We start from the raw sequence: 22,869 nt of genomic DNA, 5'->3' as shown, positions 1-22,869 counted from the left end.
CTTGGAAATTTGACTAACTGGGTCTAACTGAAGTTCTGCAGAAGTTTTCGTAGGTTTGACAGGAGGAATAGAGCTTCATACTTGCTATCAAAAGAAACAGAAACCTAAGAACATAAGACATTAGAGGGAACCTGTTATGTCCTCCAATGCTATTAAACTGCAGATATTGGATTAATCTGCAGGGTAATAATGTTCTAAAGCTACCTATCTGCCGCACTGAAAAACTGGCTACTGGGAGGAAATGAACTTTCTTTAAAGTGATGAAAAATGTTTTCCAATTCAAAAAAGTGAATACCGTAAAAAGCAAAAAATTATTTATGTTGACTGCATAAAAATAGTAGCATGGGTATAGAAACATATCTGCTATGTTATGAACTTTATTCCTCCCAGCATAAGCTATGAATTTCAGTTACAGAGGCGTGCCTGACAGCTTTAGTCATTGCTCTGTACACGGACATGGACAGCTGTAACCACACTCTGGCATTATTACTGGCAGATGGCTCTGCACTGTTACACTGCTGAGCTGTCAGTCATATTGACAAGGTGTGGTAACAGTTGCCGCTCACTATGTACTAAGTAGCGACTGAAGGCATTCTGACACACATCTGTGACTGAAAGCTGGCAATTCATTTCCTCCCAGTAGCTTTAGAATGCTATTTACCTGCAGACTACCGCTTACAATCTGGCTTCCGGTCACACCATTCCATTGAAACTGCCCTAACTAAGGTCACCAATGACCTCTTAACCGCCAAGAGCAAGCGACACTACTCTGTCCTCCTCCTCCTCGACCTGTCGGCTGCCTTTGACACAGTGGACCATTCCCTATTATTACAGATCCTCTCATCCCTTGGCATCACAGACTTGGTCCTATCCTGGATCTCATCATACCTAACAGACCGGACATTCAGCGTCTCCCACTCACACACCTCCTCCTCACCTCGCCCCCTATCTGTAGGAGTCCCACAAGGTTCAGTCCTTGGGCCCCTGCTCTTCTCCATTTACACCTTTGGCCTGGGACAGCTCATAGAATCTCATGGCTTTCAGTATCACATCTATGCTGATGACACACAGATCTATATCTCTGGGCCAGATATCAACTCCCTACTAACCAGAATCCCTCAATGTCTGTCCACTATTTCATCCTTCTTCTCCGCTAGATTTCTGAAACTTAACATGGACAAAACAGAATTCATCATCTTTCCCCCATCTCACGCGACCCCCCCCAATGACCCTATCCATTACAGTAAATGGCTGCCCACTCTCCCCAGTCCCACAAGTTCGCTGCCTTGGGGTAATCCTTGATGCTGATCTCTCCTTCAAACCACATATCCAAGCCCTTTCCACTTCCTGCCGACTTCAACTCAAAAATATTTCGCAAATCCGTTCATTCCTCAACCAAGAATCTGCAAAAACCCTAGTCCATGCCCTCATCATATCTCGCCTTGACTACTGCAACCTCCTGCTCTGTGGCCTCCCCTCTAACACTCTCGCACCCCTCCAATCTATGCTAAACTCTGCTGCCCGACTAATCCACCTGTCCCCCCGCTATTCCCCAGCCTCTCCCCTCTGTCAATCCCTTCACTGGCTCCCCATTGCCCAGAGAGTCCACTACAAAACCCTAACCATGACGTACAAAGCCATCCACAACCTGTCTCCTCCATACATGTGACCTCGTTTCCCGGTACTTACCTACACGCAACCTCCAATCCTCACAAGATCTCCTTCTCTACTCCCCTGTTATCTCCTCTTCCCACAATCGTATACAAGATTTCTCTCGCGTATCACTCCTACTCTGGAACCCTCTACCACAACACATCAGACTCTCGCCTACCATCGAAACCTTCAAAAAGAACATGAAGACCCACCTCTTCCGACAAGCCTACAACCTGCAGTAACCACCGATCGACCAAACCGCTGCATGACCAGCTCTATCCTCACCTACTGTATTCTCACCCATCCCTTGTAGATTGTGAGCCTTCGCGGGCAGGGTCCTCACTCCTCCTGTACCAGTAATGACTTGTATTGTTTAAGATTATTGTACTTGTTTTTATGTATACCCATCCTCACATGTAAAGCGCCATGGAATAAATGGCGCTATAACAATAAATAATAATAATAATAATAATAATAATAATAATAGATTAACCCCATATCTGCAGGTTACTAGCAGTGAAGAACATGACAAGTTCCCTCTGAAGGGACCGCATCTCCAAGTTTTGCCTTTCAAAACTAAAGCCACCAAATGTAATGCCTCTTTTACAGCAGTCTAACAACCTGTATATAAGTCACCAACTCCGTCTGTGTTACGTGTTGTGAATTCCGCTCTTGGGCTCCCTCCGGTGGTTGTAAGTAGCATTTTTGTGAGTTCTGCTCTTTGGCTCCCTCCTGTGGTTTTTAGTGGTATGGCTGCTTCTTGGATTTAGCTTCAGCAGCTGTTTTCACTGATCGTCTTTCTGGCTCGGCTATATTAGTCTGGCCTTATCTCTCATTCAATGCCAGATGTCAATTGTTCCTGCCTGGAGTCATTGCTCTTAGGACTTTCCTGACACTCTGACCAGCTCATCAAAGCTAAGTCCTTACTTGTCCATTTGCGGTTCTCTTGTTGTGGACTTTGTTGTTCTGCACTTTCTTTGTTTTTGTTCATTTGTCCAGCTTTTCAGTATGGATCTTTTCAGCTAAGCTGGAAGCTCTGGGCAGCAGAGTTTGCCCTCCACACCTTTAGTCAGGTGTGGAGATTTTTGCATTTCTCTGCGGTGGACTTTTTCTAGTTTTTTTACTGACCGCACAGCATTCTGTTCTGTACTATTTCTATTTAGCTAGAAGTGGCCTCCTGTGCTAAATCTTGTTTCTTACTACGTATGTCATTTCCTTCTCATCTCACAGTCATTATTTGTGGGGGGCTAATCTATCCTTTGGGGATTTTTTCTGAGGCAAGATAGTTTTCCTGCTTCTATCTTTAGGGGTAGTTAGCTCTTAGGCTGTGTCGAGGTGCATAGAGAGAGTTAGGAGCATCCCACGGCTGCTTCTAGTGTTGTGTTGAGCTTAGGGACTGCGGTCAGTATAGTTGCCACCTGCTCAGAGCTAGACGCATGTCGCTCCTTAATCACCAGATCATAACAGTTACGGCTGCGACCGTAGACGCGGCTGAGCCGATACGCCTACGTCGCCAAACCATGATGACGTGGGTGAGCATCCCAAATGGGAACGCGATGTGAACCCACTGGACCACATAGAGTAACCTGGACCTACCCGGACTAGGGAAGGGCAGCGAACAGGGTGTGTGGCAGCTGAGCATGTGAGCAAGATGGCGATATGCAGAACTAGATAACACCGCACAACTTCAGGTGTGAAGAAGCAAAGTTAACTCAAATGAAAGCAAAGTACATAACAAAACATAATGATGTCAGGATCCCAATTCCATGCATCTAGGAAGGGTACACGTCTCAGGATGACGGACGAAGGCAGGAGGTCATCACGGGTTGATAAAGTCCAGGGTTATCTGGCACGGGCATACTAGGACGAGCTCTCTCTCAGGCCTCAGGTGTAGCACTGGCTCAGCAGGAGAACATCAGACACCGACCTCGGACGGACTTCTGATGATGGCAGGGGTCAACATGGGTTTATGCAGTCCAGGGACATTTGACACGGGCATACTAGAATGACCTCTCTCTCAGGCGTAGCACTGGCTCAGCAGGAGAACATCAGACCCCGACCTTGGACAGACGTCAGACGATGGCAGGAGTCATCATGGGCTGATGCAGTCCAGGATCATCTGGCATGGGCTTACTAGGACTGCCTCTCTCAGGCCTTAGGCGTAGCACTGGCTCAGCAAGAGAACATCAGACACCGATCCCGGAAGGATGTCGTCACAGGGTGGACCCCAGAGAACTGGTGGAACATCGGGTCACAGGCTAGACATCAGGACATCGGACACAGGATGGATATCAGGTTATCGGAAACAGGCAGGACATCAGGTCATCAGACACAGGATAGACATCAGGGACACTGGCGTGGCTGCCCAGGTCATCGGCTGGGACACTGGCGTGGCAGCCCAGGGCATCAGGACATCGGACACAGGAAGGACATCAGGACATCGGACACTGGCTGGACATCAGGAATACCAGATAGACATATGGGACCCTGGCGTGGCAGCCCAGGTCATAGGCTGGGACACAGATGGCACATGACCAGGTAGCGGTGTTCATCAGGTTCCTAGCTATGGCCATCAGGCTCCAGGCATCGGACCTAGGAATGAACTCAAGCATGATGGTGCAAGCACCGCTGGACTGGAACTGGGCCAGACGGGGTTAGCACCGCGTGGAAGGCTGAGCACAGCATAGTAAGACCTCAGCAAGAACACCGGACTCCATCTTTAAAAGATGAGCCCTGAAAGTTCAGTCACTGGGTGCAGGGTGTCAGACACAAAAGGACTTCAGGAACATAACACAACGGACACAGTTCAGACAGGATCCGTTACTGGATATGCAGCCTCCAGGATAGGCGGTTCTGGGTACTCTGGCCCCAGATTGGGCGGAAAAACGAAACTCAAACGGATCTTGATATGCAGCCTCAAAGATAGGCGGATCTGGGTACTCTGCCCCCAGAACAGGCGGGAAAACAAGACACAAATGGATCCCTGCAAATTAGGGGGAGAGGAGCAAGGGTTAGAGCAAAGACATGCAGAGTAACGCCAAAGAAACAAGGTATAAACCCAGAGGCGTTACAGTCTGCATATCCCCAAAAATACCTTTCAGCATGGTCCGGTCCGATTGGCATCGCTGGTTTTGTTTGGCGTCTCCTTTATCCCTGCAATCACCGTCCTCCTGCTCTCCTTCACGAGGATGATGAATCTTACATCATCGACATAGTACCCCTATTCTCGCTCCTGCGCAGGGATACTTCACTCTGCACGCTGAGGGAAGAGCAAAGTAGTATAATGCGCATGCGCCGGCTTTACTTCCAGGTCATCAGCACTCTTTGGCCTCTCCCAGCGCCATCCCATTACAGGTCATGCACCATGAAGCAGGGCAGGAGAGCAGCAATTGTGGGGATAGTGGAGGTGCAGAGCAAGTCCAGTTACGCCAATCAGATCGGACCGCGCCATATGGGGGGGATTATAAAAAGGTATTTTTTGGGGATACTCCTAGGGTGATGGTGAGTTATATAAAGGTTTCTAGACTGCTGTAAAAGAGGCATTAAGAGTGGTGGCCATATTTTATATTGGGAAAATCTGATGACAAGTTCCCTTTAAGAAAACTTGCTGCAACCTTGTTTCATTTGCCGAGTATATAATGTTGTCTGTACTGTATGTAATTTATTGCCAACACGTTTAGTCTGAAATATAAATATTGCTTTTGTACTATGGGCATAATTTCCCTTCTCAATTATCATCACTTTCAGAGGGTGTCAGCCTCCGTAGCACTTTGGATCTGAATGGAAATGTATTGTCAGGTCATTACACATTACGCTTTTAGATTTTGTATTATTCACAGAGAAATATCAGAGGATGTCATTAAACCATTATGACCATTTTCTTAAAGATTTCCTATAACACAATTAATAACACCATTATGGTTATTAAGACAAAACGATCCTTTCTATCCTGTGCCTGCCGTCTCTTTCAAATTTTATATAGTGTAAATTCAATGTAAGGCTCAAAGTGATTTTCTTGAATCATTAGTGCATGAGAATAGTTTCGTCAACAGTATTCAAGGAAATCAATAATAAGCAAGAAATACCTTGAAATTTAATAAACCGCATCATTTTTTCTCTGCTAACACATAGGAACAAAATGCTATTGGAATGTTTGAAGCATCAGACAACTGAGGAATCAAAAACAGATCATCAAGGTCTCAGAAACTCCAATTATAATGTGAACTTGGATTGGCCTTATCTTTGGGTTGAACGTCCTTTCATGCTCAAACACTATCATCTGGTGGCTTCTATATTCTACTCTAGTCATCTATTAAAGTATTTTTATTTTGGGTATAAACACAATTCTAAATTATTTAAAATGTATAAAAAAAATTAAAATAAATGATAGGAATAGATGAAAGGGCATTATTAAAAAGAGCAAGTTCAATGTTTTGCCTCACAGATAGAGTTTTATATTTTTCACTCTCAGCCTGTATGTATATTTCCAATATCATACAGATTCAATGCCCTTGGCTCTGTTGTGTACTAAACTCTTTATAGAAAACATAATTAACGTACTTAGTTTTAACCCTATAGGACCACACACCATTTTAAGCTTTGCGTTTATGCATTGCAACATTTTTTAATTTTATTTTGTTTTACATCAATATAGATATATGAGGTCTTTTTTTGTGGGACAAGCTATATCATTTTGTGTTTTAACTCCTTCATGTACCCTTATGTAAATGTACATCAGCATCAGGGTGTGGGTGTGTGGAGCAGACACAGCGTTCTGGCAACCATAGGCCACCCCACAATGAGATATCAGGGTGTCAATGGGTTGACATGGCAGTTGTGGGCCCACTGAAGGCCCCCATCAACGTCATATCTGTACTCCTATGAAGCCTAGCCCAGTTTCCGTAAATACTGCAATATGCCATAAAGGGAAAAACAAAGGAAACTCCAGAATTACCATTTTTAATTTGCAAAAAAAAATAAAAATCAAAGCATGTATGTACCCCAACATGGTATCAGGTAAAACTTTAGCTGAAGAAACATGCCTTCACACAGCTCCATCCATGGAAAAATAATAAAGTTTTGGGTCTCAAAAAATGGTGAAACATACCATTTTTTTTATTTTTTGTTTTTGCAACAAAGTTCAAAATTTTTTTAACCTCTGAAATATAAAAAAATATACTAGTTTGGTAACGTAGTAATCATACTGATCTACTGACCTGGAGAATCGTGTTGTTCAGTCACTTTTACCGCACGATTAACACCATAAAAACGATACCCAAAAGCAATGGCGAAATTGCTTTTGTTTTTGACCATTTCAATCCATCTTGGAATTTTTGGTTACTTTTTTTTCAGTATATTATATGGCAAAGTGAATGATGTCTTTCAAAGCTACAATTTGTCCCACAAAAAATAAGCCTTTGCTTGGCTAGGTCGAAAGAAAAATAATACGTTATGGCTTTAAGAAATTGAGGAGGAAAAAACAAAAGCTTAAATATGAAAAATGTCTTGGCCCCAAAGAGGCTAAAGGGGCTATTCAGCTTTCTTAAAATTGAAGGACTATCCTTACTATAGGGAATTTAAATTAAATTGATGAAGGACTGACTCCCCACCCTACCTCAATCAGCTCAGTTTGTAGGGGCTGTGTCCTTCTGCAAGCACTACAGCCTCATCAATGTCTACATCACTTTCAGGATGGTTTGAACTTGCAGATTACATATTTTTCATTGCAGTAGTGAGACATAATGTAGCATAGGATCATTTCAGAGATTCTTTTCTATATAGCAGAAGGTGTGTTAAAATCATAAAATAAGGAATACTCATCCATTGATTCTCCAACCTGCAGCAATGACATCACATGCATCTTTACCATGATTGCGGCTGCTTATTACTGGCCAGTAGGGTTCAGCGACTTTTACTTTTTTAGGGTCGAGTCGGGTTTCGTGAAACCCGACTATCTCTAAAGTCGAGTCGAGTGAAATCGGACGATTATGGCGAAAAGTCGGGGATCGACCAAAACACTAAACCCAATGCAAAGTCAATGGGAATTTTTTTTTTTTTCATCTCATTTTTGTTTTATTTCTTTATTTTTTTTTCTCCCTCTCACTCTCCCTCTCTCTCCCTCTCTCTCTCTCTCTCTCTCTCCCCTCCGTCCCTGAACAGAAAAGCTGGTGTTACACATTGCAAATCGCTACTGCGCACAATCGACAAGATGACGATAGGCGTCCACGCCCCTAAGACCTATGTCATCACTCTGCCCACGCTCCTTCATTGGCTAAAAAAATGGCACCAAGCGCGTCATACGAAACGCGACTTTGGCGCAAAAGTCGCATACCGCATGGCCGACCCCACACAGGGATCGGGTCGGGTTTCATGAAACCCAACTTTGCCAAAAGTCGGCGACTTTTGAAAATGAACGATCCGTTTCGCTCAACCCTACTGACCAGAGCACTGACACTTGCTTGTTCGGCTTGGGAAAACTGTGGCCAATGATCGGCTGGAGCATTTACGTGAATGATATACGTGACATCATCTCTGTAGGACTACCAGGAACGACAAACACAGCGGTGAATATTGACTATTTTTTCATTTCAACACGTTTCCCTGCTCTCTGTCATTTTTGTTTAAATTCCAGACAACCCTTGCAATATGCATCATAAGGAATAACTTTTACCGGCTGCGAGGAGAAGACTTTTTCTTCTGGGGTTTCATTCTCTGCAGAATGTTGAATTTCACCAATGCTCCCCGGTCTTGAAGATGTCTTATTTTTCTGGCTTCCACCTGAACTAATTCTTCCTTTCTTTGTTCCACTTGCTAACACCTGACTTTTGCTTGCTGTTAAATAGTTAATCATGTATAATTATACATTTAACACCATGATGTAAGTCAATCAAACATTACAATTAAAAGTAATCAATTTAAACATCACCTACATTTTTTTTAATTTACTTAAATGTTTCTATTTTATATCTTTATTTTTCTGGCTTTTTTTATACCATTTTTCCTCTATAAGAGCAAGACAGATGATACATGTTAGCTCATTGGGCGTTTCAGCAGTCACTAAATTTCAGTCACAGATGTGGCCGTTCTTAAAACAACGCACAAAAAAGATTAAATCAGGTTTTCTTCTTCAAAGTATGTTTTAAAGATCATTTTGGAAATATTTTTTTATTCTCCATAATACAATCTGTATTAAAAGTAAAAATTAGACTGGCAAAATATGGTATACAGAAGATAATCTTTAATCTTCCTATGTAAAAACAGTTCAAGACTTGTGTTTTGGAAGGGATGGGAGGGAGATATCGATTCTGTTTTTGTATGTGATTTATCAGGGGAGATGTTCCCCATGGTTGTTATTAATTGAAAAATGTTTAATAAAAAGAATCTGACTTTAAAAAAAGATGTAAAAATTTGAAATCTTGCAATTTTCTCACTGGCTATACGGCTTTTTTAGACTCTAACTTTCTGTTGGTTCAGGAAACACCACATGTACATTAGCCACAATGGTCTGATCCTGACCCTATCATTTCTATTGAAGCATCTAATGAGCAGATGCAAAGGTCATTGTTAAAGGAGGGGGAACAGGGTCAGATGTGACATTACCGATTATGATCATCCTGTGTTATCAACTATGAACAGAGTTGTTAGCTGTCATTATAATCCTGCCTCTGAAGGTAAGGAAAACCTACAAAAGAAGTAGATGCCAAAAATATGCAAATTTATCATAGCCTGTTAATACAAAAACAAGTGTAAACCAACAAAATGTATTCAAAAATTAGGCAAATGTAATGTTTATACAAATCACTTTTATTAACCCCTTCAAGACATATGACGTATATTTACGTCATATGTGGAGTCCCCAACTTTGATGCCGACTCTGGCGCTGAAACTGCATGTTACAACACACATGAGAGCTCCACTCGTGGCTGTTAACCAGTTATATCAGTGATCGACATTAGGACTTAACATGAGCCAGCCAGAAGAGTGTCACAAATCCCGCCCGTCAGCATTCCTGTCACGTGATCAGGGGACACTGATGCGTCATTATGACAGCCGGGGATCTGTGGATGACCCTTGTGCCTGTCATTACGATACTCCTGTGAATGTCGACTTGTGGTTGGCGTTCATAGGAGATGCTGATTTCTGCTGTACATAGTAGGGCTGAAGCACTGCTATGTATAGCACGAGTGACTGGACGATCACAGCTTCAAGTCTCCTAAGGGGACTATAAAATAAAGTAAACAAAAAATAAAAAAATGAGAAAAAAAAAGTTCAAATCATCCCCCCTTTTGCCCCATTGAAAATAAAACAATTAAAAAAAACACACAAATACACCGCCCTGCTGGCTGCTGCCCTGACAAAGCGGTAAAGAAACGGGCATTGGAGTGGTGAGAGGGGGCTGTGGTTCTTCTTAAAGGGAACCTGTCACCCCCAAAATCGAAGGTGAGCAAAGCCCACTGGCATCAGGGGCTTATCTACAGCATTCTGTACTGCTATAGATAAGCCCCCGATGTATCCTGAAAGAGGAGAAAAAGAGGTTATGTTATACTCACCCAGGGGCGGTCCTGCTGCAGTCCGGTCCGATGGGCATCACGGTCCGGTCCGGGGCTTCCCATCTTCTTACGATGACGTCCTCTATTTGTCTTCACGCTGCGGAATGCTGTAGATAAGCCCCTGATGCCAGTGGGCTTAGCTCATCTTCGATTTTGGGGGTGACAGGTTCCCTTTAAGGTCAGTATTATGTTCTAGCTTTCAGATCATTATCTGACATTATAAAATCCCATTATCTCACTATGGGTTTTTGACATTTTGCTGTATTATGCAATATTTAATTATTTATTAAATTTATTATTATAGCACCATTTATTCCATGGCGCTTTACATGCGAGGAGGAGTATACAGTGGGGCAAACAAGTATTTAGTCTGTCAGCAATAGTGCAAGTTCCACCATTTAAAAAGATGAGAGGCGTCTGTAATTTACATCATAGGTAGACCTCAACTATGGGAGACAAACTGAGAAAAAAAATCCAGAAAATCACATTGTCTGTTTTTTTAACATTTTATTTGCATATTATGGTGGAAAATAAGTATTTGGTCAGAAACAAACAATCAAGATTTCTGGCTCTCACAGACCTGTAACTTCTTCTTTAAGAGTCTCCTCTTTCCTCCACTCATTACCTGTAGTAATGGCACCTGTTTAAACTTGTTATCAGTATAAAAAGACACCTGTGCACACCCTCAAACAGTCTGACTCCAAACTCCACTATGGTGAAGACCAAAGAGCTGTCAAAGGACACCAGAAACAAAATTGTAGCCCTGCACCAGGCTGGGAAGACTGAATCTGCAATAGCCAACCAGCTTGGAGTGAAGAAATCAACAGTGGGAGCAATAATTAGAAAATGGAAGACATACAAGACCACTGATAATCTCCCTCGATCTGGGGCTCCACGCAAAATCCCACCCCGTGGGGTCAGAATGATCACAAGAACGGTGAGCAAAAATCCCAGAACCACGCGGGGGGACCTAGTGAATGAACTGCAGAGAGCTGGGACCAATGTAACAAGGCCTACCATAAGTAACACACTACGCCACCATGAACTCAGATCCTGCAGTGCCAGACGTGTCCCACTGCTTAAGCCAGTACATGTCCGGGCCCGTCTGAAGTTTGCTAGAGAGCATTTGGATGATCCAGAGGAGTTTTGGGAGAAGGTCCTATGGTCTGATGAAACCAAACTGGAACTGTTTGGTAGAAACACAACTTGTCGTGTTTGGAGGAAAAAGAATACTGAGTTGCATCCATCAAACACCATACCTACTGTAAAGCATGGTGGTGGAAACATCATGCTTTGGGGCTGTTTCTCTGCAAAGGGGCCAGGACGACTGATCCGGGTACATGAAAGAATGAATGGGGCCATTTATCGTGAGATTTTGAGTGCAAACCTCCTTCCATCAGCAAGGACATTGAAGATGAAACGTGGCTGGGTCTTTCAACATGACAATGATCCAAAGCACACCGCCAGGGCAACGAAGGAGTGGCTTCGTAAGAAGCATTTCAAGGTCCTGGAGTGGCCTAGCCAGTCTCCAGATCTCAACCCTATAGAAAACCTTTGGAGGGAGTTGAAAGTCCGTGTTGCCAAGCGAAAAGCCAAAAACATCACTGCTCTAGAGGAGATCTGCATGGAGGAATGGGCCAACATACCAACAACAGTGTGTGGCAACCTTGTGAAGACTTACAGAAAACGTTTGACCTCTGTCATTGCCAACAAAGGATATATTACAAAGTATTGAGATGAAATTTTGTTTCTGACCAAATACTTATTTTCCACCATAATATGCAAATAAATTGTTAAAAAAACAGACAATGTGATTTTCTGGATTTTTTTTTCTCAGTTTGTCTCCCATAGTTGAGGTCTACCTATGATGTAAATTACAGACGCCTCTCATCTTTTTAAGTGGTGGAACTTGCACTATTGCTGACTGACTAAATACTTTTTTGCCCCACTGTACATAATAAAAACAAGTACAGTAATCTTAAACAATACAAGTCACGACATGGTTCATTACGTATTTTTGCACAGTGCACTACATTGTCACTACATTCAATATTTAGTTATTATTTATTGAATTCCTTGTCACTGGATAATTAATTATTATCTATATATTGTTGAACAAGATTTTCTCATATATCACCTTTGACATACTGCATATAAGTTATGAATACAAATTAGAGCACATCCAACCCTCTCTTTTTAATTTTCTTTTTTATATGACAGTTAATTAATACAAGTGATTTGCATAAACGTTACATTTGCCTAATTTTTGAATACATTTTATTGATCTGCTGATAAGGAGCCTGCTGAAAACTCTTTCTGAAAGGACGGGAAGTTAAAGACTGAAAAAGCTTCAACGGCCAATGTGAAATTTGCAAGATTCCCTTTTTTTTTCTAAATAACATTTGCAACATGAAAAAAAAACAAACAACTGGCAACATTTTAAACCATAGGTAATTTTCTGATAGAATCCCACAAGAAAAGGCCATTGAATAACATGGTCTCGAGCTGTACTCTTCTGGGCTGAAATGATAGGCTAAAATTATAATGCGAGCAATGGATTGTTTTTTGTATATTTCTTGTCATAGCAACAATTCTGATATATTTTGATGCTCGGCATTATGATTTCTGTATTTCCATGGAAGAAAATTATGATACGACTACGCAGTGGAAAGGTGATGAATGCTCATGTTAGGAAAACTCCTTTAAGGCTACGTTCACATTAGCGTTCTGCCGGGCTGCATCGGGCGCAGCCGCGGCGACGCATGCGCCATGCGCCCCTATATTTAACATGGGGGGCGCATGGACATGCGTTGTGCTGCGTTTTGCGACGCATGCGTTTTTTTTGCGTAGGACGCAGAGGACGCAGCAAGTTGCATTTTTTTTGCGTACAAAATTCGGCAAAAAAGGACGCATGCATCGCAAAACGCTGCGTTTTAGCGTGCGTTTTGTTGCGTTTTTGTTTGCGTTGTGCGTTGCGTCTCCGACGCAACATCGCACAACGCAAATGTGAACGTAGCCTAACATGTCGGTGGAGGCGCAAACTGCAATCTGTAGTGAGTATTTTTATGGCTTTACCATTACAGTGTTATTAGGATTAAGAAAACGTTCAGATTTTACTGATATCACCATTTTTCAGATGTCTTGTAGCCATTTTCTAGTTTCTAATGCGGGTTCATACAATAGAGAAGTGTATATGGGACCCAAGGATAAAAGAAACACGTTCTGAGCACATGCCGAACACTACTGCTGCACGTTGTCACTAATATGCTCAGCAGGTTTCTGCTATATAACCAGAGAGCAGTGTCATATAGGGCAGGAAAGTCTGATTCCAGTGATGTATCACTTACTGGACTGCTTGGTGTAGTTTTGATAGAATCCTTGCTTGTAGGATATAAATGCTTGTATGTAGGATCGGTGACCAAAGTGCATACAGGAAGGGTGTCTGGATTTTTACGTTTGGGGGAAGGACTTAGTTGCAGCCTCTAGGGATTTTACATACCAACTCGAAAAAAAAATCCTGTTAAATGTGTCACTTATAAGTCTATGTGTTGTCGTTTCAATATAATCAGTATTTTATCATCAGGAAATGAACACTACAGGACTACAACTCCCATGCCAGGCAGTCTGGCCAGTCTTTGTGACCTCGCCGCCATCACTGATTAGCAGCTTGCTCACAGTGCACAGTGTACACAGAAAACTGCCAGTAATGGGTGTGAGGAAGAGGTTATACAAAGCAGAGGACTTAGTTCTGCTACATCTACATCATACAAACAATGATTCTATCATTCTATGAAAACTACACCAAGCAGTCCAGTAAGTGATACATCACTGGAGTCAGGCTTTCCTGCCCTATGTGATATTGCTCTCAGGTTACATAGCAAAAACCTGCTGACGGATTCTCTTTGAGCATATTGGTAACGAAGTGCGGAAGTCGTACACAGCATGTGCTCAAGATGTGCTTCTTTTCCTGGAATTAATGGGAACAGGGCCCATAGACAAACACTTCTTGCTCAGGGATTTGTGCTATCACTGTCCACCCCTGATTAAATATGCAAAATATTTTACACTATATACAGAATTCTTGCTACTTTACAGTGCAAAAAAAGATGCACAGAGAGCAAAAATACTTACAGTAAGAGCTTGAAGGCCTTTCAGTCGGCAAGAAACAAAATGCAGGTATAAGTGCTTGACCTTTGCCAGTAACGCTTACAACCTCTGTATCATTATCAAGGATCTGTAGCTTGAGGAATACGTCTGACTTAGAGGCTTGTACCTGAACGGTTGCCATGTGCTCTGCTGCTGCTTTTACAGTGTACCTTTGTCACAAGAGCAGAACAAGAAAACATTATGACAAAATACAGAACAAACAGAAAAAAGTCTTCTGACTGGAGATTCATGGTGGCATGAAGAAACGGAAGGAGGCATCAGTCACTTTTCACTTTTTGGCTGTAAATAATATGCAGCTTTGAAAAGCACATGTAACTAACTGTTAAAGGGAATCTGGTTTTGCCACCTTATGTTTGAGCAGCATAATGTAGAGACAGAGACCCTGATTCCAGTGATGTGTCACTTACTGGGCTGCTTGCTGTAGTTTTGACAAAATCACTGTTATATCGGCTGAAGATTATCATCAGTAAAGGACTAGTAAATCTGCTGCCATATATTCCAACCACAGTAAACAACTTCAAAATTAGCAAAACGACTTGACTTCTATGGTCGGTCTGTGATGGTCGCCTTGAAGGTTCAGTCTATCACTTTTATACCGAACTCATTACAATACTGTACAGTACTTAAAGGAATAGTTCAGTTTCAGCAAATAAATTATATTCTGTATTTGTTTATTTACTTTTAACATCAATTCATTATAGTGATAAACCTTCATATTAAAGGCACCTATACAAATTATTCAAAAGTCGGCATATTACACCAATATTCGAGAGATCGATCCACAGTCTAATATGTATGGTCGCCTCTAAACTCCGGCCCAACAGGTAATGTCAGGGGAAAGAAGAATCCAGCCTGGTGAATTTCAGCGGCCGATCCTTTTGTTTCCTGGAACATGAGAGGCTGGTTAGAAGGTTGGTCGCGGCTCTCTCATAGAGAACACAAGGGCACTCGGGCAAGTTGAGGAGGAAGGTTGGTAGCGGCTCTCTCATAGAGAACACAAGGGCACTCGGGCAAGTTGAGGAGGAAGGTTGGCAGCGGCTCTCTCATAGAGAACACAAGGGCACTCGGGCAAGTTGAGGAGGAAGGTTGGTCGCGGCTCTCTCATAGAGAACACAAGGGCACTCGGGCAAGTTGAGGAGGCCGGGAGATAGACGTTTCTTGAACACACTTGTCTAATGTGTATGGCGGCCGTGACTTCTAGAGTTTTACCCTAGTTATGTTAGTGTATGACAAGGAGCAAATACCATATTGACTATATAAAGAATATGGACACCATTGGTGCAATGTATACTAGCATCTGTGTATTTTGCCTGAAAAGCAATTTTCTAGTAGGGTTTCATTACCAATTTTGGACAATTTGGCTTTTACAACCAAAAATTCACTCATATAAAGGGGTTGTCCTTCCCATCGGCTTTCACTAGGTTAAAATAATAAACCTACAGTTCTCAGGATTAGTGTGCATAACCCCTGCAGCCAATCAGTGGGCTCAGTGCCTATGATAGGGGCCACTAAGACCAGTGATTGGCTGCAGCGGTTATGTTCACTGTAGTCAAAGATGGTGTTATCAGTCAACACACACTAGAGCAGCGGTTGAGAGTGAGCATTAGACCTGGCGAGGGGGAGTAACACTCAAATTTCATTATGCTAACCTAGTGAAAGTTGATGGGAATGGACAAGTCATTCCTGGAAAACCCTTTTGAGTAGAAAAGTATAAAAGTAAAGTCCTGAAAGGTGTCCAAATCCTTTACTTTTAGATGAGCACTATGCACAATAACCTTAGAAAACTTCAAACTTACGACATTTGTATGGGAACTTACCTGAAGACAATTTCTTTCTTGTTGGGTAAATAATAGTCTCTGATTTCTTTAGTAGAGAAGGCATTATTTACAGCGTCACGTGAAAGTGACGGTAAAGGGTTACAGGCCCCAATGAGTCTTAATCTCCACTTTCCAGATGCCACAAAAAAATCACCAGCGTATGCTTCAGCCACAAATGTGTACCCTCTCTAAAAGTCGACATAGATAAAATGTGATTCCATATAACGTAACAGATGTATCTAATATTATATCTTATCTTAAATACTCACATATCAATATTAGACTAAGAGGACTAACCATGAGCATCTATCCCCCAACTCAAGAGAATGTGATAGACGTCTCTAGCAATGCTGTGGCTTTCCATGCCACTGACTTCTGCTGTGGGCACTAATGGAAAGATTTATCAAGAAACCATTAGGTCAGAACCTCTGATATATGGGAACTGAAATCGGATTGTTGGAACAGCAACTTCTACACTTTTCTCTTGAACCAATGTTAGGTAATCTGTCACTATGAGCGTAGTAATAGTCGCAAGATGTTAGAAAACTGAGCAGTCAATTGACCAAGTACAAAACTGTACTGCCTTCATGGCAGAAATCACTGAAAATGTTCCCCTAGTATAAAATGTGACTTTTGTTAAAAATATTATAAAATGATAAGTACCAAAAAAAAGTGTCTACTTTATTCAGTTAGCACCACAAATACATAAACGGCTCAGATGAGTTCTAGGAAATCATCCTACATATAAAATGGCTAAAGCAAGATCTTATATCTCACTCTCAGACTAGTAAATATGAACTTGCTATGACATTTCAGCCCTTAAGGACCACAAGTAGCATCTGAGACACGAAGGATAGTGAGACGCGCCATTGAAGTACTCCTTCTACAGGTCCTTCTCAAAAAATTAGCATATAGTGTTAAATTTCATTATTTACCATAATGTAATGATTACAATTAAACTTTCATATATTATAGATTCATTATCCACCAACTGAAATTTGTCAGGTCTTTTATTGTTTCAATACTAATGATTTTGGCATACAACTCCTGATAACCCAAAAAACCTGTCTCAATAAATTAGCATATTTCACCCATCCAATCAAATAAAAGTGTTTTTTAATAACAAACAAAAAAACCATCAAATAATAATGTTCAGTTATGCACTCAATACTTGGTCGGGAATCCTTTGGCAGAAATGACTGCTTCAATGCGGCGTGGCATGGAGGCAATCAGCCTGTGACACTGCTGAGATGTTATGGAGGCCCAGGATGCTTCAATAGCGGCCTTAAGCTCATCCAGAGTGTTGGGTCTTGCGTCTCTCAACTTTCTCTTCACAATATCCCACAGATTCTCTATGGGGTTCAGGTCAGGAGAGTTGGCAGGCCAATTGAGCACAGTAATACCATGGTCAGTAAACCATTTACCAGTGGTTTTGGCACTGTGAGCAGGTGCCAGGTCGTGCTGAAAAATGAAATCTTCATCTCCATAAAGCATTTCAGCCGATGGAAGCATGAAGTGCTCCAAAATCTCCTGATAGCTAGCTGCATTGACCCTGCCCTTGATGAAACACAGTGGACCAACACCAGCAGCTGACATGGCACCCCACACCATCACTGACTGTGGGTACTTGACACTGGACTTCAGGCATTTTGGCATTTCCTTCTCCCCAGTCTTCCTCCAGACTCTGGCACCTTGATTTCCGAATGACATGCAAAATTTGCTTTCATCAGAAAAAAGTACTTGGGACCACTTAGCAACAGTCCAGTGCTGCTTCTCTGTAGCTCAAAAGTGGCTTTACCTGGGGAATGCGGCACCTGTAGCCCATTTCCTGCACACGCCTGTGCACGGTGGCTCTGGATGTTTCCACACCAGACTCAGTCCACTGCTTCCTCAGGTTCCCCAAGGTCTGGAATCGGTCCTTCTCCACAATCTTCCTCAGGGTCCGGTCTCCTCTTCTCGTTGTACAGCGTTTTCTGCCACATTGTTTCCTTCCAACAGACTTACCATTGAGGTGCCTTGATACAGCACTCTGGGAACAGCCTATTTGTTGAGAAATTTCTTTCTGGGTCTTACCCTCTTGCTTGAGGGTGTCAATGATGGCCTTCTTGACATCTGTCAGGTCGCTAGTCTTACCCATGATGGGGGTTTTGAGTAATGAACCAGGCAGGGAGTTTATAAAAGCCTCAGGTATCTTTTGCATGTGTTTAGAGTTAATTAGTTGATTCAGAAGATTAGGGTAATAGGTCGTTTAGAGAACCTTTTCTTGATATGCTAATTTATTGAGACAGGTTTTTTGGGTTATCAGGAGTTGTATGCCAAAATCATCAGTATTAAAACAATAAAAGACCTGACAAATTTCAGTTGGTGGATAATGAATCTATAATATATGAAAGTTTAATTGTAATCATTACATTATGGTAAATAATGAAATTTAACACTATATGCTAATTTTTTGAGAAGGACCTGTATAGGACAGTGTATGATGGATCTATGAGAACACATGTGAAGAACTCAAGACTAGCATTGCTGGGTTCAGATCCCAAGGCTAGGGTCACACGACAATATGTTCTCCATCCGCGGAAAATGATCTGCTTATGCTGATCAGAGTATGATCAGAGTGGGATCAGTTTTTTCTGGAGATTTAACCCCTTAGTGACAGAGCCAATTTGGTACTTAATGACCAGGCCAATTTTTGCAATTCTGACCACTGTCACTTTATGAGGTTATAACTCTGGAACGCTTCAACGGATCCCGCTGATTCTGAGACTGTTTTTTCGTGACATATTGTACTTCATGTTAGTAGTAACATTTCTTCGATATTACTTGCGACTATTTATGAAAAAAACGGAAATATGGCGAAAATTTTTAAAATTTTGCAATTTTCAAACTTTGTATTTTTATGCCCTTAAATCAGAGAGATATGTCACGAAAAATAGTTAATAAATAACATTTCCCACATGTCTACTTTACATCAGCACAATTTTGGAAACAATTTTTTTTTTTTTGTTAGGGAGTTATAAGGGTTAAAAGTTGACCAGCAATTTCTCATTTTTACAACACCATTTTTTTTAGGGACCACATCACATTTGAAGTCATTTTGAGGGGTCTATATGATAGAAAATAATGAAGTGTGACACCATTCTAAAAACTACACCCCTCAAGGTTCTCAAAACCACATTCAAGAAGTTTATTAACCCTTTACGTGCTTCACAGGAACTGAAACAATGTGGAAGGAAAAAATGAACATTTAACTTTTTTTTGCAAACATCTTAATTCAGAACCATTTTTTTTAGTTTCACAAGTGTAAAAACAGAAATGTAACCATAAATTTTGTTATGCAATTTCTCCTGAATACGCCAATACCCCATATGTGGGGGTAAACCACTTTTTGGGCGCACTGCAGAACTTAGAAGTGAAGGAGCGCCGATTTACTTGTTCAATGTAGAATTGGCTGGAATTGAGATTGGACGCCATGTCGCGTTTGGAGAGCCTCTGATGTGCCTAAACAGTGGAAACCCCCCACAAGTGACCCCATTTTGGAAACTAGACCCCTTAAGGAACATATCTAGATGTGTGGTGAGCACTTTGAACCCCCATGTGCTTCACAGAGGTTTATAATGTAGAGCCGTGAAAAAAAAAATCGCATTTTTTCTACAAAAATGATCTTTTTGACCACAAATTTTTATTTTCACAACGGTAACAGGAGAAATTAGACCACAAAAGTTGTTGTGAAATTTCTCCTGAGTACGCTGATACCCAATATGTGGGGGTAAACCACTGTTTGGGCGCACCGCAGAGCTTGGAAGAGAAAGAGTGCCGTTTTACTTTTTCAATGTAGACTTGGCTGGCATTGAGAGCGGACGCCATGTCGCGTTTGGAGAGCCCCTGATGTGCCTAAACAGTAGAAATCCCCCACAAGTGACCCCATTTTGGAAACTAGACCCCCCATGGAACTTATCTAGATGTGTGGTGAGAACCTTGAATGCCCAAGTGCTTCACAGAAGTTTATAATGCAGAGCCATGAAAATAAAAAATATTTTTTTTTCCACAAAAAAGATTTTTTAGCCCCCAAGTTTTTATTTTCACAAGGGTAACAAGAGAAATTGGACCCCAAAAGTTGTTGTCCTATTTGTCCTGAGTATGCTGGTACCCGATATGTGGGGGTAAACCACTGTTTGGGCGCACGGCAGAGCTCGGAAGGAAGGAGCGCCGTTTTGGAATGCAGACTTTGATAGAATGGTCTGCGGGTATTATGTTGCGTTTGCAGAGCCCCTGATGTACCTAACCAGTAGAAACCCTCCACAAGTGACCCCATTTTGGAAACTAGACCCCCCAAGGAACTTATCTAGATGTGTGGTGAGAACTTTGAATGCCCAAGTGCTTCACAGAAGTTTAGAATGCAGAGTCATTAAAATAAAAAATATTTTTTTTTCCACAAAAAAGATATTGTAGCCCCCAAGTTTTTATTTTCACAAGGGTAACAGGAGAAATTGGACTGCAACAGTTGTTGTCCAATTTATCCCGAGTACGCTGATGCACCATATGTGGGGGTAAACCACTGTTTGGGCACACGGCAGAGCTCGGAAGGGAAGGAGCGCCTTTTTGGAATGCAGACTTTGATAGAATGGTCTGTGGGCATTATGTTGCGATTGCAGAGCCCCTGATGTACCTAAACTGTAGTAACCCCCCACAATTGACCACATTTTGGAAACTAGACCCCCCAAGGAACTTATCTAGATGTGTGGTGAGAACTTTGAATGCCCAAGTGCTTCACAGAAGTTTAGAATGCAGAGTCGTGGAAATAAAAAATATTTTTTTTTCCACAAAAAAGATATTGTAGCCCCCAAGTTTTTATTTTCACAAGGGTAACAGGAGAAATTGGACCCCAGAATTTGTTGTCCAATTTATCCCGAGTACGCTGATGCCCCATATGTGGGGGTAACCCACTGTTTGGGCGCACGGCAGAGCTCAGAAGGGAGGGAGCACCATTTGACTTTTTGAGCGCAAAATTGGCTGTTGTGTTTGGAGACCCCCTGATGTACCTAAACAGTGGAAACCCCCCAATTCTAGCTCCAACCCTAACCCCAACACACCCCTAACCCTAATCCCAACCTGATCCATAATCCTAATCACTAACCCTAACCATAATCACAACCCTTACCCCAAAACAACCCTAATGTCAACCCTAACCATAACCCTAATCAAAACCCTAAATCCAACACACCCCTTATCCTAATCTCAACCCTATCCTCAAACCTAACCCTAATCCCAATACACCCCTAATCACAACCCTAACCTTAACCCTAATCCCAAACCTAACCCTAATCCCAAGCGTAACCCTAATGCCAACCCTAACCCTAATACCAACCCTAATCCAAACCCTAACCCTAATCCCAGCTCTAACCCTAACTTTAGCCCCAACCCTAGCCCTAACTTTAGCCCCAACCCTAACCCTAGCCCTAAGGCTACTTTCACACTTGCGTCGTTTGGCATCCGTCACAATCCGTCATTTTGGACAAGAAATGGATCCTGCAAATGTGCCCGCAGGATGCGTTTTTTGCCCATAGACTTGTATTGCTGACGGATCGTGATGGATGGCCACATGTCGCGTCCGTCGTGCACTGGATCAGTTGTGTTTTGGCCGACCGTCGGCACAAAAAAAGTTCAATGAAACTTTTTTTGTACTTCGCATCCGCCATTTCTGACCGCGCATGCGTGGCCGTAACTCCGCCCCCTCCTCCCCAGGACATAGATTGGGCAGCGGATGCATTGAAAAACTACAGCTGCTGCCCACGTTGTGCACAATTTTCACAACGTGCGTCGGTATGTCGGGCCGACGCATTGCGACGGCCCCGTACCTACGTAAGTGTGAAAGAAGCCTAACCCTAAATTTAGCCCCAACCCTAACCCTAAATTTAGCCCTAACCCTAGCCCTAACCCTAGCCCTAACCCTAGCCCTAACCCTACCCCTAACCCTACCCCTAACCCTAGCCCTACCCCTAACCCTACCCCTAACCCTACCCCTACCCCTAACCCTACCCCTAACCTTACCCCTAACCCTAATTTTAGCCCCAACTGCTCTTCTCCTGCCGGCCGGCAGATGGAGACAGATGGCGGGCGCACTGCGCATGCGCCCGCCATTTTCTTCTGCCGGCGGCCAGGAGGAGCAGCAAGAGGATCCAGGGACACAGGTGAGTATGGCAGGGTCCCCGAATCCCCCTATTTCTCTGTCCTCTGATGTGCGATCACATCAGAGGACAGAGAATTACACTTTACTTTTTTTTTTTTTTTGCGATCGCCGGTAAACAGTTAATTACCGGCGATCGCAAAACAGGGGTCGGTAAAACCCCCGGCAGCCGAGACCCCAAAGAAAATCCGACTCTGGGGGGCGCTATACACTTTTTCCACAGCGCCGTTAATTAACGGCGCTGTGGTTTAAGTACCCTTAGCGGCCGTCGTTAAAAGGCGTATCGGCGGTGCTAAGGGGTTAAAAAAAAATCTCTTATCTTCTTCACTCTGTCCAAGGAAAAGAATCGGACATGTGCACGTCCTCATAGAGAGAGGAAGAGAACTAGAACTCTAGTGCCACCTATTGGAAGTAGCAGTCCTACAAGTCAATATCTCCGCAAGGAGAAACAATACTTCTGGGATCCCGGTCAGACGCCTCTCAATCAGCCAAACCA

General features: G+C 42.5%; 1 protein-coding gene across 2 annotated transcripts in view; it reads right to left on the bottom strand.

Annotated features, from left to right (window-relative positions):
• ADGB (androglobin) overlaps positions 1-22,869 on the bottom strand; it is a 591,174-nt gene that overhangs the window by 230,298 nt on the left and 338,007 nt on the right. For both annotated transcript variants that reach the window (XM_069769164.1, XM_069769163.1), the window contains exons 26-28: positions 16,187-16,374; positions 14,334-14,518; positions 8,324-8,484 (exon numbers count right to left, since the gene is read on the bottom strand). In XM_069769164.1, coding sequence (XP_069625265.1) covers positions 8,324-8,484; positions 14,334-14,518; positions 16,187-16,374 — 534 coding nt within the window. The remainder of the gene's footprint in view (positions 1-8,323; positions 8,485-14,333; positions 14,519-16,186; positions 16,375-22,869) is intronic.

Source organism: Ranitomeya imitator, chromosome 5 (assembly GCF_032444005.1).
Source record: "Ranitomeya imitator isolate aRanImi1 chromosome 5, aRanImi1.pri, whole genome shotgun sequence".
NCBI classification, from domain to species: domain Eukaryota; kingdom Metazoa; phylum Chordata; class Amphibia; order Anura; family Dendrobatidae; genus Ranitomeya; species Ranitomeya imitator.
Note: the sequence above shows the minus strand (reverse complement) of the source record. Positions and strands in the feature narration are given on the sequence as shown.